At 42.8% G+C, this 15,890-nt stretch overlaps 2 protein-coding genes across 5 annotated transcripts in view; one reads left to right on the forward strand and one right to left on the reverse strand.

The window, feature by feature from the left end:
• The window catches only part of TATDN1 (TatD DNase domain containing 1), a 51,236-nt gene extending 46,783 nt beyond the window's left edge, over window positions 1-4,453 (reverse strand). Inside the window, exon 1 of one of the 4 annotated variants that reach the window (XM_003820466.5) lies at window positions 4,338-4,453. In XM_003820466.5, coding sequence (XP_003820514.2) covers window positions 4,338-4,359 — 22 coding nt within the window. In that variant the 5' untranslated portion in view covers window positions 4,360-4,453. Of the gene's footprint in view, window positions 1-3,646; window positions 3,774-4,337 lie in introns of those variants that run through there. The other 3 variants (XM_003820465.6, XM_034966576.4, XM_034966575.4) reach the window with 3 other exon arrangements.
• On the forward strand, window positions 4,368-15,296 carry NDUFB9 (NADH:ubiquinone oxidoreductase subunit B9). Its single transcript, XM_003820467.5, has 4 exons — window positions 4,368-4,600; window positions 8,401-8,593; window positions 12,318-12,431; window positions 15,078-15,296. Exons 1-4 carry the CDS (start codon window positions 4,368-4,370, stop codon window positions 15,207-15,209), a joined length of 672 nt encoding a protein of 223 aa, XP_003820515.2. The 3' UTR covers window positions 15,210-15,296.
• The last annotated feature ends 594 nt before the right edge of the window (window positions 15,297-15,890 follow it).

Raw genomic sequence — 15,890 nt, forward strand, 5'->3', positions numbered from 1 at the left:
TCTCACACTATCTACCTGGATATAACATCAGACCGCAGAGGTCAAGGGCTCAGTCCCACAAGACTCTCCCCATTTCAGATACCAATTACAAGCAGTAGGTTCCCAGGTTACCCACAACTTGTCTAACTTGGCTACAATAAGAGGTTCCCACAACCCCCTTCTCAGGTTTGATCATTTGCTAGAGCAGCTCACGGAACTCAGGAAAGCACTTCACTTATTACCCATTCATTGTAAAAGGATGCAATTCAAAAACGGCCAGGTGGAAGAGACACATAGAGACATATATGGGTTTTTATAGAGGCTTCACCATGTAGGTATGATTGATTAAATCACTGGCCATTAGTGAACAACTCAACCTTCAGTTTCTCTCCCCTTCCCCAGAAGTGGGAGTGGGTGGGAGGGACTGAAACTTCCAACTCTCTAATCACATGATTGGTTTTCCTAGGCAAACCCCCATCCTGAGGCTATCCAGGAGCCCCCAGCCATCAGTCATCTTAGCAGCATACAAAAAGACACTTAGCACTTAGGAGATTCCAAGGGTTTCAGGAGTTGTGCACAAAGAAATGGGAGCAGAGAACACATACGTATTTACTATTACATCACAGTACACACAAGGGCAGAGTTGAATAGCTGCAATAGAGATCACGTGGCCCTCAAAGTCTAAAATATGTACTATATGGCCCTTTAAGGAAAAAGTTTGCAAACCTCTGCACTTGATTTAAAAATTTAAGGAACAACCAAATGTGTGGCTCTAAATGGGATACCATTTTGGACATGACCACCAAGGGACATTTTTGGAACAACAGGAAAAATTTGAGTATGATTTTGGTACTAGTTAAGATGAACATTTCCTGAAATGGAAAGGTGGAGACTGTGATTGAAAAAAGCAGAGTACAAAAGAGTAGCCTCAGTATGATCTTATTTTGTTTGGTATGCCTACAGAAGATCTGGAAAGATAGACATGGAGGTGTTATGTGTGATTTGGAGGAACTGTATTAATCTGCTTTTGCATTGCTATAAAGGAATACCTGAGACTGGGTGATTTATAAAGAAAAGAGGTGTATTTGGCTTATGGTTCTGCAGGTTGTACAAGATGCATGACACCAACATCTGCTTTTGGGAGGATCTCAGGAAGCTTCCAATCCTGGAGGAAAGGGAAGGGGAGCCAGTGTGAACTCATTACCACAGGGAGGCCATCAAGCCTTTCATGAGGGATCCACCCCCATGAGATGGATGGTGGGAAGTGACCCAAACACCTCCCACTGGACCACCTCAACGTTGGAGAGCAAATTTTAACATGAGATTTGGAGAGGACAAATATCTAAACTATATCAGGAATGGAATATGATGTTTTTATTTTCACTGTTGTTTGTATTTTGCATTTTCTTCTTGCACAGATATTTCTCATTTTTTGGTGTACTATGTAGTCTAAGATCAATGCAGTAGAGATTCTGGCATATAATAGTTACAGGTAGAAGTATTTTTGAGAGTGGAAGAGTTTGTAAATAACACCCAGGGAATAGAATTCCACTTGTGGAGACAGAAAAGAGAGTATAAGCTGGGCTAAAGAAATTCTCATGCTGGCCAGTGGCTCCACGTGTAATCCCAGAACTTTGGGAGGCGGAGGTGGAAGGACTGCTTAAGGCCAGCAATTCAAGACCAGCCTGAGCAACAAGCAGTACACAGTGGTCTACAAAAAAAAATTAGCCTGGTATGGTGGTGAGCACCTCTAGTCTCAGCTACTTGGGAGGATGAGGCAGGAAGATCACTTGAGCCTAGGAGGTCAATGCTGGAGCCATGATCTAAGCCACTGTACTCCAGCCTAGGTGACAGAGCAAGACCCTGTCTCAAAACAAACAAAAGCCCCCACTGTTGGGGTATAGTTCTAAGGGGCAGCCACTTGTTATGCAAGTAGAAAAGAGAGAAATGTAGAAAGAATTACAATGGTCAGCTGTCTTAAACCAAAATCTAAGGTAATTTTCATAAAATGGGTTTAATTTTTCATGCAATTGTCCCATGTGAAGCTTGTTTGTGGACCAAACTTCCAGGGATTTAATATGATGTTTTTCAAAATATTGTTCAGAACTCTTTAGGCTAAGAAATTAGTCTAGCGATTCATGGGCAGCATTTTTTAAATGACACAAACTGAAAGATTAAATATCAGAGTAAGTCATATACCAAGGATAGAATGCATAATATGATCTCATTTGTTTCAAAAAGGAAAAAAAAAAACCTTGATACGTTGTATTTTTATGAATCTGTATAACAATCTATTAAAAAATTAGGGAAGGCTATACTTCAAACTTTTAATATGGTTACTTTAGGAGAGTGGGGCTAAAGGAGACCATGCAGAAAAAAATTTATTCCAATTATTTATTCCAATAAAGTCACCTTCTTTAAGAAGTCTTTTCTTGCTTATTTTATCTGATGCTAATCCCTTTACTAATTTTCTTATCACCTTAGCACTAAAGCCACTCATTCATACTTTCCCAAACAGTCATTGTACTACGCCCCTAGGAAAAAAATATAAATACCATACCAGTATCTGCCTTAAGAGTTTGATCTAGTGGGAAAGGCATACTCATATTTAATTATAAATAATGTGGTATAAGTTTTAAGGAGTAAGTAGGCAGACAGGCAACAGGGTAGTTGGTAGGCAGAGGAATATTTTGGCCCCAAACTGCCACTCTAAAACCTTGTCAGAGGTAACAAACAGCATGCACAAGTGTTTATAGAGCAGCCCAGGGATGGGCTAGAAAAGTGGGCAGGACTGGACCACAGAAGGGCTTTGTATGGTGTGAAAGCATTTAGGCTATCCTGAGGAGAGTAAATGAAAGATTTGAAGCAAAAGAAACATTTAGCTGATTTGATTTTTAGATACACCAAAATGGAGTCTACATGGAGGATGGATTTAAGACATTAACTTGAGGCAGGGATTTGGTTGTTTAACATAAACACACTTTTAAAAAGTTAAGTGGCCTTTCTTTACGGAATACTTCATGGCTTTTTATTCCATCTCCCTCATCAATTATATCAAAGGTTAGGATGGAAAGGCTAAGACACGGCAATGTCTTATTTGACAACCCCTCCCCAAACCCCTACTCCAGGCTTTCCCACAGCAATTTCAAAACCTTTTTCCTGGCACTTAACATATTCTCCCCTGCATTTGCTTTTGACTGTACAGTACATAGGTCTTAGGTCTCCAGTCTGAAAACTGCACCACTAGATTTTACAGTTCCACAGGACTTAGCACAACGTCTTTGAAAAAAAAAAATACTGCTTAAATAACTCTCAGATCTAAATGTATAATCCTAATCTCTTGATTGCCAGACCACATTCCCAATTGCCCAGATATCTCTACCTGGATGTCCTATAATTATCTCAAACTTAACCTAATCCAAATGGACCTGGGTACCTCTCTTCACTGCCAAACTAGTCATGCTTCCATTTCATATTTAAGTATTTTTCCAAACCCTGAGTCATCTTTGTTCACTCTCTACTACCGGCCATGAACACTCAGCTGCTAAATGCTGCACACATCTCTTCCATTTCTCTCTCTTTTCTATTACCCTAGTTTAAGCTCTTGAAATGCTTCCCTACCTCTCCCTATTTCCCACAAAACCTACATAATAGCTATCAGGATTACCTTGCTAAAGCAGAGGTGTGATCACTGTCATTTCCCACCTTCAAGTAGCTGGAAACCCCACAAAACGAGGATCATGCCCATTTAAATCCCGCAGCATTCTCCCTCTCTTGTTCTACTGATGCTGACTGGATCATTGTACTTGCCAAGTACAGTTTGTTTTTCTCCCCACTACTTGTGTTTTCTAGTTTCTCCACCAGATGGTGATGACAGTACAACTGGGAGCTTTGTGCCCTGTGTTCCTAGGCCAGTGCCAGGCCCACTTGAGGCGCTCACTAACTATGATATGAACGAATGAATGGTTGAGTGAATTGGTCCCCAGAAGCGGTCAGCCTCTCCGCCAAGGCAGAGGGGAAGGGCCGGGAGGTGCACGTGGGATGAATGGAAACATAGTGATTGGCCTTTTTGGAGTTTTCTTCTTAAAAAACTGATTACAGATGTTGAAAACAGCACAAAAATCATAACTGTACGGCTTGTTAATTTTTACAAATAAATACACCCTCGTGAATCCAGAACCTAGATCAAGAACCAGAGCATTACCAGCACCCAGAAACCTCCCCGCGCCCTCCTCCACTGAGCGGCCCTTTCAACCCTTACAAAGCCGGAGGGCGCAATTCCTGGGTCCTGTGACCTTGGTGACCGACGCCCGGGACAAGTCAGAAAGACCCAAGGGCGTGGAAAACGCTCCTCTTACCGATAAACTTGAAGCGACTCATGACTGCGCATGGGGGACCTCCCCGGCGGAAGCGGAAGTGGCCGCCGGCAACTCCGCCCTTCCGGCTGGCACCGCTCTGTCACAAGCAGCAGGCGTGCGGTTTCCCGGCTCTCCGCGCGGCCGGGGAAGGTCAGCGCCGTAATGGCGTTCTTGGCGTCGGGACCCTACCTGACCCATCAGCAAAAGGTGTTGCGGCTTTATAAGCGGGCGCTACGCCACCTCGAGTCGTGGTGCGTCCAGAGGTAAGGGATGGGGACCCAGGACTCGGGGAGGTGACCCTGGGGGCCCCATGGAGGTGGAGAGGCCCCTGGGTACCTGAAGGTTCAAGGACTTCGGGAACGGAATTGGAAGGTGGCCTCTCGCTTCACAGAATCCTATGGTAGACCCGGGTTCAAATCCAGGCTTCGCCACTCATGGCCGGGAGACCTTGTAGAGTTGCTTATCGGGTCTGGGCGTCAGCTTTTTGTTTAGTAAAACGGACGCAGGACCAGCGCAGAGGGTCGCAGGAAAATTAAGTGAAATAAAGGAATGTGCCTAAAATTGTAATTGTCATGGGTCCAGCGGTCGCTAAATCGTTTTCTTCACGATCTTCTCCTTTCCAATATTAACAGCAATAAACAATGCATTATTTTCTTTAGTCTGCAAAACTCTAGGAGTTAGGAATTCTCGTAAGCTTATTTTACAGATAAGGAGATGAGCACAGCTGGTAACTTGCACAAGGTGATAGAGTTTGTAAGTGTCTGAGCCAGGGTTAAAATTTAGGTCTTCCTCCAAAGCATCATCATTCTCCCACCCCTCCCATTAGCTTTTCTCTTTTTAGCTTCATCTAGTCCTTTTCATTACCTTTACATCTTTTTCACCTCTTACATAATTCTCTTTCCACCTCTATCCGTCTGCGACTAGTCTGAGAACATAGTGTTAAAATGTGTAGATTTTAATAACCTAAATTCAGTGCAGGGTGGGCTGCACTCACACACAACCCAAGATGTGTGAGTGCCAGGCCTCCACTCCAGTCTTACGACTCCCCAAACGTAGTTTTATAAGAAGGCCTTCTGGGAAAAAAACTCTATGGAAAATGGAGTAGGCCTGGAAGAATTGCAGAGGGTACCCTCGAAGCCCAGATTGCATATATGTGACTATTAGAAAATCACTGACATACTTCTCTTGATTTGGCAGGAAGATGGCCAAGTACAATGTGATGGGATTGTTAGTTTCTTCCTTGAGTTTTCCTTATTTATTTATTTATTTGACAGAATTTGCAATTCAGATTCTATGCTCTATGCTAAATATATAAATGTTAGTAAATCCATTTTTGAGCTGCAGCAGCTCATGGATTAGTGGGGAAAATGGACATGTAAACAAATCGATGATGAAGGAAGTTGAGCCATCAGGGATTCAGGTATCCCAACACAAATGATAAATGTTTGAGGTGATGAATATCCAAATTACCCTGATTTGATCATTATACATTATATGGATGTATTAAAATATCACATGTACCCCATAAATAGGTACAATAATTATGTGTCAAAAAAAGTTAAACATGAAAAAAAGAATTCAAGCAATACTGAACTATAGCTGGGAATACTAAAGTCCATAGTTCTAGAGGAAAATGATATAAACTAGCTACTATGACAGCTATGGCTCAGCATTTTTTAGATCTGACATTCTTTCTCAATCCTTGCCTTAATTTCTTCCTCCATTTGCCCTCATTGTGCTGTTCTCTGTGGTTCCATCCTAGGCATACTGTGTTGCTGTATGTACTCGGGCAGCCTCATTTAGTGCTATCACCACCTGCGCTCATTTGTCTCTAGAGCTGTAGTTAAAATTGCTTGTTAGATCACGACTGTTGGCTGGGCATGATGGCTCACGCCTATAATCCCAGTACTTTGGGAGGCTGAGGTGAGTGGATCACCTGAGGCCAGGAGTTCAACAGCCCGGCCTACATGTGAAACCGCGTCTCTACTAAAAATACAAAAATTAGCCAGGCGTGGTGGTGGGTGCCTGTAATCCCAGCTACTCATGAGGCTGAGGCAGAAGAACCGCTTGAACCTGGGAGGCAGAGGCTGCAGTGAGCCGAGATCGCCCCATTGCACTCCAGCCTGGGCGACAAGAGTGAAACTTTGTCTCAAAAAATAATAATAAAAAAAAAATTGAAAAGATCACCAACCGTTCTCTCAATCTCCATTTATCTAAATTCTTTGAAATCAAACTTGTTTTCCTGTCACTCCCCATTCTGACTCTTTTCCCAAATTCCCTGCCTCCGCTAATGGTATTATTAGTAATTCAGTTACTGAGCTTTAAGTCTCAGAATTGTTCTCAAGTATTTGCTCCTTATTCCTTTGCCAATAACACACATACTCATCACCATGTATAATTAGACACTGGTTTTTATAAATTCTCTTTCCAGTATGATATTAGTAACTGACATTATTTAACACTTGGGATGTACCAGGCACTTTTTAAAGTGTGTGTATCTTATTGACTGTTTATGACAACCTTAAGATATACACACTGTTATTACCACTATTTTACAGAGGAGGAACCTGTGGCCTAGAAGACTTTTTTTGTTTGTTTTTTTGTTAGACGGAGTTTCGCTTATGTTGCCCAGGCTGGAGTGCAATGGCGCGATCTTGGCTCACCGCAAGTTCCGTCTCCCGGATTCAAGCAATTCTCCTGCCTCAGTCTCCCGAGTAGCTGGGATTACAGGCATGCGCCACCACGCCTGGCTAATTTTTGTATTTTTAGTAGAGACGGGATTTTGCCATGTTGGCCAGGCTGGTCTTGAACTCCTGACCTCAGGTGACCTCCACCTCAGCCTCCCAAAGTGCTGGGATTACAGGCGTGAGCCACCGTGCCTGGCCTTTTTGTTGTTGTTGTTGTTGTTGTTTTTTGAGATGAAGTCTCGCTCTTGTCCCCCAGGCTGGAGTGCAAATGGCACAATCTCGACTCACTGCAACCTCTGCCTCCCGGGTTCAAGCTATTCTCCTGCCTTGGCCCCCAGAGTAGCTGGGATTACAGGTGCCTGCCACCACGCCCGGCTAGTTTTTGTATTTTTAGTTGAGACGGGATTTCACCATGTTGGCCAGGCTGGTGTAGAACTCCTCACCTCAGATGATCCACCTGCCTTGGCCTCCCAAAGTGCTGGGATTACTGGCGTGAGCCACCATGCCCGGCCTCATTTTTGTATTTTTAGTAGAGACGGGGTTTCTCCATGTTGATCAGGCTTGTCTTGAACTCCAGACCTCAGGTGATCCACACGCCTTGGCCTCCCAACGTGCTGGGATTACAGGTGTGAGCCACCGCACCTGACCAGAAGACAGTAACTTACCCCAAGTTACACAGCTAGTAGTAGCAGAGCCTAAGATTCAGGCCCATACAGTCTGACTGGAGAGCCTATTCTCATAACTTGGAAGTCTCAATGTCTCTCCTGTCTCCTGTCACCATCACAGCTCCCTACTTTCAGGCCCTCGTCAGCTGTGTCCTAGATTATTGTCAAAACCTCCTAACTGATCTTTGCCCAGTTTCTTTAGAACTTGACTTTAACTTGCCTAAGTTTATGCAGCTAGTGTCAGAGTCAGGATACAAACCTAGCTCTGTATGGGCTAAGCAATACTGTTTCTGCCAAGTAACACCTTTCTTATTCATCTTTGTATCTCCAGAATTTAGCATAGTGACTAGCACAAGATAGAAGGAAATGGAAGTTATCATTCAATGAATGTTGAATGATCCTGCAGAGGTTATAGCTTTTCTCTTGCGAATGCTCTTTTCTTTTTTTTTTTTTGTTTAAATCCTCATTCCATTGTTGGATGTAAGAGGAGAAAAATGGTTAGGGTATATATTTAATACAGTATTTTTTTGCTGCTGCTGTTTGGTGGGCTGTAGAGGAAGCAGCCATGATGATACGGCTGCTCCATTGGGAGGGTTGGGGGAGGTCCACTGCCCATCCAGAAGGTATCAGAAGTGCAGCCTCCTGTCAGACAGCAACACTGACCACGTGAGTAGGTAACATTTCTAATCTTCAAAATCATTTTGGTTTAAGAGACAAATACCGATACTTTGCTTGTTTGATGAGAGCCCGGTTTGAAGAACATAAGAATGAAAAGGATATGGCGAAGGCCACCCAGCTGCTGAAGGAGGCCGAGGAAGAATTCTGGTACCATCAGCATCCACAGCCATACATCTTCCCTGACTCTCCTGGGGGCACCTCCTATGAGAGATACGATTGCTACAAGGTAGGTGAGAATTATAATGATGACTGCCTTCTGAGAAATAGACTTTGTTTCTTCAGTCCCACACCTCAGCCTCAGAAATCACTTGCCCTTCAAGGGGTAGCTAGGAGACTTATTTCCTGACAGTTGTCAGATGCAGGCCTACCTCATTTTATTGCATTTTGTTTTATTGTGCTTGGCAGATATTGTATTTTCACAGATTGAAAGTTTGTGGCAACCCCGTGCTGAGCAAGTCTGTGGGCACCATTTTTCCAACAGCATGTGCTCACTTCCTGTCTCTGTTTCTCAGTTTGGCAATTCTTGCAATATTTCAAACTTTTTTTTATTATTACTCTATCTACACACAGTTGTGGTGAACTGTGATCAGTCACCTTTGATGTTACTATTGTCATTGTTTTGGGGCACAAAAAAACCATGCCCACATAAGACAGCAGACTTAATCGATAAATGTGCGTGTGCTGACTGTTTCACCGACCAATAGTTCCTCCGCCTCTATCCCTCTCCTCAGGGTTCCCTATTCCCTAAGACGCAGCAACAGTGAAATTAGGGCAATTAACGACCATACCATAGCCTCTAAGTGTTCAAGTGAAAGGAAGAGTTACATGTCTCTCACTTTAAATCCGTTACACATCTCTTACTTTAAATCAAAAGCTAGAAATGATTAAGCTTAGTGAGGAAGGCATGTTGAAAGCCAAGGTGGGTGGAAAGCAAGGCCTTTTCCGTTGGTTAGCCAAGTTGTGAATGCAAAGGAAATTAAAGGTTTTTTTAAGGAAATTAAAAGTGCTGCTCCACTAAACACACAAATGATAAGTGAAACTGTCTTATTGCTGATATGGAGAAAATTTTAGTGGTTGGGACAAAAGATCAAACCAGCCACGACATTCCCTTAAGCCAAAGCCTAATCCAGAGCAAGTCTTTAACTCTTCATTTCTATGAAGGCTGAGAGAGATGAGGAAGCTGCAGAAAAAAAGTTGGAAGCTAGTAGAGGTTGGTCCATGAGGTTTAAGGAAAAAAGCCATCTCTGTAACACAGATGTGCAAGGTGAAGCAACAAGTGCTGATGGAAAAGCTGCAGCAAATTATTACACAAAATCTGGCTAAGATAGTTGATGAAGGTGGCTATACTCAACAACAGATTTTCAGTGGAGATGAAGTAGCCTTTTTTTGGAATAAGATACCATCTAGAACTTTCATACCTTGAGAGAAATCAATGCTTGGCTTCAAAACTTCAAGGATAGGCTGACTCTCTTGTTAGGGACTAATGCCGTTGGTGGTTTTAAGTTGAAGCCATTGTTCATTTGCCATTCTGAAAATCCTGAGGCCCTTAAGAATTATGCTAAACCTACTCTGCCTGTGCCCTAGAAATGGAATAAGAAAGCCTGAATTACAGCAAATCTGTATACAACATGGTTTACTGAATCTTTTAAGCCCATTGTTGAGACCTGCTACCATGTCTGCTAACACAACATCCATTCTGCAGCCCATGGATCAAGGAGTAATTTCCACTTGCAAGTTTTATTATTTAAGAAATATATTTTGCATAGTTATAGTTGCCATAGATAGTGATTCCTCTGATGGATTTGGGCAAAGTAAAAATTTTCTGGAAAGAATTCACCATTCTAAATGCCATTGAGGATATTTATGATTCATGGAAAGAGATCAAAATATCAGCTTTAACGGGGTTGGAAGAAGTTGATTCCAACCCTTGTGGATGATTTTGAAGGGCTCAAGACTTCAGCAGAAGAAGTAACTGCAGAAGTTGTGGAAATAGCAAGAGAGCCAGAATAGAAGTTGATCCTGAGAATATGACTGAATTGCTGTAATCTCATGATAAATCTTGAGCAGATGAAGAGTTGCTTCTTAAGGATGAATACGAAAGTGGTTTCTTGAGATGGAGTCTCCTGGTGAAGATTTTGTGAACATTGATGATAACAAAGGACTTCGCATAGCACATCAACTTAGTTGATTAAGCAGTAGCAGGGTTTGAGAGGATTGACTCCAATTTTGCAAGAAGTTCTTCTGTGGGTAAAATGCTATCAAATGGCATCACATGCTATAGAAGTGTTTGGTGTAAGGAAGAGTCAGTTGATGTCGCAAACCTCGTTATTTTAGGAAATTGCCAAAGCCACTCCAGCCTTCGGCAATCATCACCCTGATTAGTCACCAGCCATCAACATTGATATAATACTCTCCACCAGTAAAAAGATTGGTTTTCTGATGGCTCAGATGATTGTTGGCAGTTTTTATCAATAACGTATTTCTTTTGTTTTTGTTTTGGAGATGGTCTCCCTCTGTTGCCCAGGCTGGAGTGCAATAGCATGATCATAGCTCACTGCAGCCTGGACCCCCTGGGCTCAAGCAATCCTCCTGTCCTAGCCAACCAAGTAGCTAAGAAAACAGAGGCACACCACCACACCTAGCTAATTTATTTTATTTTTTGTAGAGATGGAATCTGGCTGTGTTGTCCAGGCTGGTCTGGAACTCCTACCCTCATAGAATCTCCCTACCTCAGCCTTCAAAGGGCTGGGACTAAAGGCAGGAACCACCTCACCCAACCAATAATGTATTTTTAAATTATGTCTTTTTTTTGGTGGAGGGGGACAGAGTTTTGCCCAGGCTGGAGTGCAATGGCACAATCTCGGCTCACCGCAACCTCCACCTCCCAGGTTCAAGCGATTCTCCTACCTCAGCCTCCCAAGTAGCTGGGATTACAGGCATGTACCACTATGCCTGGCTAGTTTTGTATTTTTAGTAGAGACAGGGTTTCTCCATGTTGGTCAGGCTGGTCTCGAACTCCTGACCTCAGGTGATCCGCCTGCCTCAGCTTCCCAAAGTGCTGGGATTACAGGCGTGAGCCACTGCACCTGGCCTCAATTATGTACATTTTTTATGTATATTATGTGAGGTTTGCCACATCAACTGACTTTTCCTTTTGATAGCATTTTACCCACAGAAGAACTTCTTTCAAAATGGGAATCAATCCTCTCAAACCCTGCCACTGCTTTATCAACTAAGTTGATGTACTGTTCAAAGTCCTTTGTTATCATTTAATCAATATTCACAAAATCTTCCCCAGGAGGACTCCATCTCAACAGACATCATAATGCTGTTGGACACTTTATAGTATAGTATAAACAAAACTTTTATATGCACTGGGAAACCAAAAACATTTTGTGACTTGCTTTATTGTGATATTTGCTATATTGCAGCGGTCTGGAACCAAACCCCCAGTATCTCTAAGGTGTGCCTGTACTGTTTCTTAGGTGTCAGTTTTCTCTCTCTGAGACATCATTAAGACTTTTCTTTCTACATTCAGATTTAAGGTCGTACAGTATACTTTTTGCTATAACAAAGTTCATTTTGGACTTTAAAGTTAACCAACTTGGATTGGTGCTTAATATTTCTGAGATACTCTAATTAAGAGTTCCAAGTAAGATAAGACTACTCTGGATATTTAGAGAAGGCAGGTAGGGGAGGAATGAAGCCAGTTCTCCTTGGACTGATGATGGTGCTATTTTTCAGCACAGTCTTTGACTCTAAGGTGTTTTCCTTTATCTTTGGTTCCTACTTATCCTCTGCTGTTACTTGCTTAGAGTTAGAAACAGTCTGGTAGTTGCAGTGGTTATAAAAATATACCTTGATCTTTGTCTTACATCTCCTGAGCAGGCCCGGTCAGGGATAGGTAAATGTGTCCTGTGGATTGATACCATGATTTCCTCTCCTGACAGGTCCCAGAATGGTGCTTAGATGACTGGCATCCTTCTGAGAAGGCAATGTATCCTGATTACTTTGCCAAGAGAGAAAAGTGGAAGAAACTGCGGAGGGAAAGCTGGGAACGAGAGGTGCGTTCTACTTGTACTTCGTTATTCCTTAGCTATGTAGATGGAGTGAAGTTTTGCTCCCCGCATGCAGAGGTCCGGATTCCAGCCATGACAGTTACTCTGGGCCCTTGCTTCTCAGATATACTTTAGTATCTATGTGTATCAATTTAACATTTATAACCACCTTACAAGTAAGTTAAAGTGCATTCCCTGGTCGTTTTGGCTTTGTCTTTGATTTTGCTTCAGATCTCCTTCTCTTTAGTCCTTTGCCTGACTTTTTTGCCTTCTTGCTATACTTTCCCTTAACCTGCCTCTCCACTATTTTCTTAGGCATTTTTCAGTCATGTTAGGATGGTCAGTTATATTTTTAAAAGCTCAATCTTGCTGTAGTGTGAAGAATATATTGGAGAGGGGAAGAGGAGAAGCAGAGAGACCCTTCTAGGATTATTGCAGAAGTTTAGTCAAAAGGTTGTCATGACTAACACTAGGGTGGATGAAGTGGATATGGAAGGAAATTGACTCAGGACATCATTTGGAGGGATGTGACGACTGACTGGATGTTGAGGGTGGGCGAGGGATGGGGAGGAATCAAGAATGGTTTCTGGGGCAGGGTGCGGTGGCTCACACCTATAATCCCAGCACTTTGGGAGGCCAAAGTGGGTGATAGCTTGAGGTCAGGAGTTCATGACGACCAGCCTGACTAACATGGTGAAACCCCATCTCTACTAAAAGTACAAATAATTAGCCGGGCGTGGGGGGTGTGCACCTGTAATCCCAGCTACTTGGGAGGCTAAGGCAGGAGAATTGCTTGAACCCCAGGAGGTGGAGGTTGCAGTGAGCTGACATCGCGCCACTGCATTCCAGCCTGGGCGACAGAGCAAGACTCCATCTCAAAAGAAAAAAAAAGAGAGAATGGTTTCTGAGTTTTAAGCTTTAACATCTGGAGTTTGGTGATGTTTACTGAGATAGGGAAGATTGGGGAAGGGGGCACAGGTGTCAGAGCAGCAATCGAGAATTCATTTTGGAAGTGTGAAGTTTTGAGAATCCTGCGAGACATCAAGTGCAGATGTCAGAAGCCAACTTCAGATGTGGAAATCTGGAACTCCCAGGAGAGATTTGGCCTAGAAACAGAAACGTGGGAGTTTTCAGTTTTAAAAGCCATGGAGAGATGTATGGAATCCTTAGGAGAGAGTATAGAGAAAGAAGAAAAGGAAAAAGGATTCTTTGTGCATGATAATTGGGCAAAAGATTGTATATAAATACATTTGGGTTCAAAGTTTTGAAGATGACAGACTTGTGTGATAGCTTCCTTTTTTTAGTGAAATAAGAGGAAAAGCCCAGAACGAGTGGGTGCAGCATATTTGGAGAATGTGGACAAGGTGTGATAGTCATGAGGCGGGGAAGAGCTTGCTGGAGAGTAGTAGGATGGCCAGGTGGCAAAGGCCCATTTGAGGTTGGGAATAATTAGTGAGTAATGACTCCGATTTGCTCCCATATCTTTTTTCTCTTTAGCAATACTAAGCTGTATGAGCACAGGCCTGAGGGTATATGGTTCGGTTTGTCTGTTGCTCAGAGAGTGACAAGGGACTTGAGGTTATTCGAAAGGAAGCTGTTGTCATGATGGAATCTAAGCTGAATTTTAAAAAAAGCAAAGTCAAGCCAGTGGGGGCAGATGCAGAGAGGGAAGGCCAAGTTGGGAGGATCTGTGAATTGGTAGTCTGAGTTTCAAGGAGGCATTTAAACAAATGAGTGGGAAAGGGAGAGTGTGGTTGGATAGTGGGATATTTGCATTCATGATTTGGAAGTTGTGCTGGTTCTGGTGATAACACTGAGGATATTGACCTTTGGAAGTGTTTGGCCAAGGGGGACCTGAAGGAAGGGCACTGTGGCCAAAGGGGGCAGTGTTTTGTCAGAAATGTCTCACCGTTTAGAAGCTTGAAGTATATGCATGGTGAGCCGCAGGTTCATTCTGCAATTGATCACTGGGATAACATCAAACAATTCCTCCTTTACACATCCCATCACTTCAACACTATTAAGCAGCACGTGTGACTGGAGGCCCAGGGCAGCCACAATCCAGAATGGGTTATCCTCTGTTAGGACATTTATCTTGGCCATAACTAGAACTGGAGGTAGTAGGGCAGCACTTGGCAGGACTGGGCATATTTTTACATGTGATTTTGTGATTTATTTTTGTTCTTGGTTGCTAGGAAGGGGGCTTAGAATTAACATCCCCAACATATTATGAACTGAGGTTTCTTAATGGTGCTTTTGGAGAACACTTAGCTGAAACACAACAATAAATGTTTTTCTGGTCAGTGGGTAGGGGCTGTGACAAGGAGAATTGGAATGATAGTTGTCATGTTTCTGTCTGCAGAATAAGAGGAGGTCCGGATAATGAGGTGATGAAAAGGGGTGGGGGGAAGAATAGGAAGGGTAGGCTTTGCTATTTAAAAGAATGGGAAAACCCTTAAGGAGACTTTTCTAAAAGTGTGGATATGAAAATAAAGCAGGTATATGTAAAAAACACTTTTCAATATTGTGATCAGATAGTGTGTAATGTCAGTGACACACCATAGACATAAAGCTGACCCTTCACTGCAGCAGACAGATTTTTATAGTCAATTAGATTCCTTTGGTAATGATTCCTTCCTTGCCTCCTTCTAGGTTAAGCAGCTGCAGGAGGAAACGCCACCTGGTGGTCCTTTAACTGAAGCTTTGCCCCCTGCCCGAAAGGAAGGTGATTTGCCCCCACTGTGGTGGTATATTGTGACCAGACCCCGGGAGCGGCCCATGTAGAAAGAGAGAGACCTCATCTTTCATGCTTGCAAGTGAAATGTGTTACAGAACATGCACTTGCCCTAATAAAAAATCAGTGAAATGGTCTCTGGTATGACTGACGTTCTTCTAAGAATTACCGTGATGCCAAGTGACTGTGCCACTGTCATTGTTTTATCAATTGTGCGTGTAAAGAAAATGACGGGACATGTAGTCAGTCAGCTGTGTTCTCTGCAATAAATCACTGATAGCATATGTTACCAGTAAGGAAAAACTGAGGCAGAACCAGATTGAGGCGAACAAACTCGCAAGTCAAAGGCCTAATTAGCTGTGGTAACTAGAAGGAATCAACAAAGCCAAGAACAGAAATACTGAGGATTTAAAAATAACCTTTTTGGTTTTCTAAAGATTTCACTAATGGAACTTTAGTTTTTATTAGAAGAACAACTCTCCCTAAGGAGTACATAGTCAACAAATAAGCATGGAATTTGTGGAGTTCTGTCAGGGGTGGAGGTTTGATGGTTGGGGTTAAATGGTCCAATCTGGGATAAAACTTTGTGGCGCTTATTTTAGAAGCAGTTTTCCAGCTTTGCTTCTGCTACCGTAGCTTGGATTGTCTGCGGACTCAAAGGTAAGGGAATAACAGAACTCCTTAAATGTTTCAGAAGCTTTGTTTGTTTTTGTTTTTTAAAGATAAAGCAG

The sequence above is a fragment of the Pan paniscus genome, chromosome 7, assembly GCF_029289425.2.
Source record: "Pan paniscus chromosome 7, NHGRI_mPanPan1-v2.0_pri, whole genome shotgun sequence".
NCBI classification, from domain to species: Eukaryota; Metazoa; Chordata; class Mammalia; order Primates; family Hominidae; genus Pan; species Pan paniscus.

Coding starts and splice junctions, on each gene's coding strand:
- NDUFB9 (XM_003820467.5), top strand. CDS start 4,368: ATGGGGGACCTCCCCGGCGGAAGCGGAAGTGGCCGCCGGCAACTCCGC. Junction 8,594..12,317: donor AGAGATACGATTGCTACAAG/GTAGGTGAGAAT, acceptor CTCTCCTGACAG/GTCCCAGAATGGTGCTTAGA. Junction 12,432..15,077: donor GGGAAAGCTGGGAACGAGAG/GTGCGTTCTACT, acceptor GCCTCCTTCTAG/GTTAAGCAGCTGCAGGAGGA.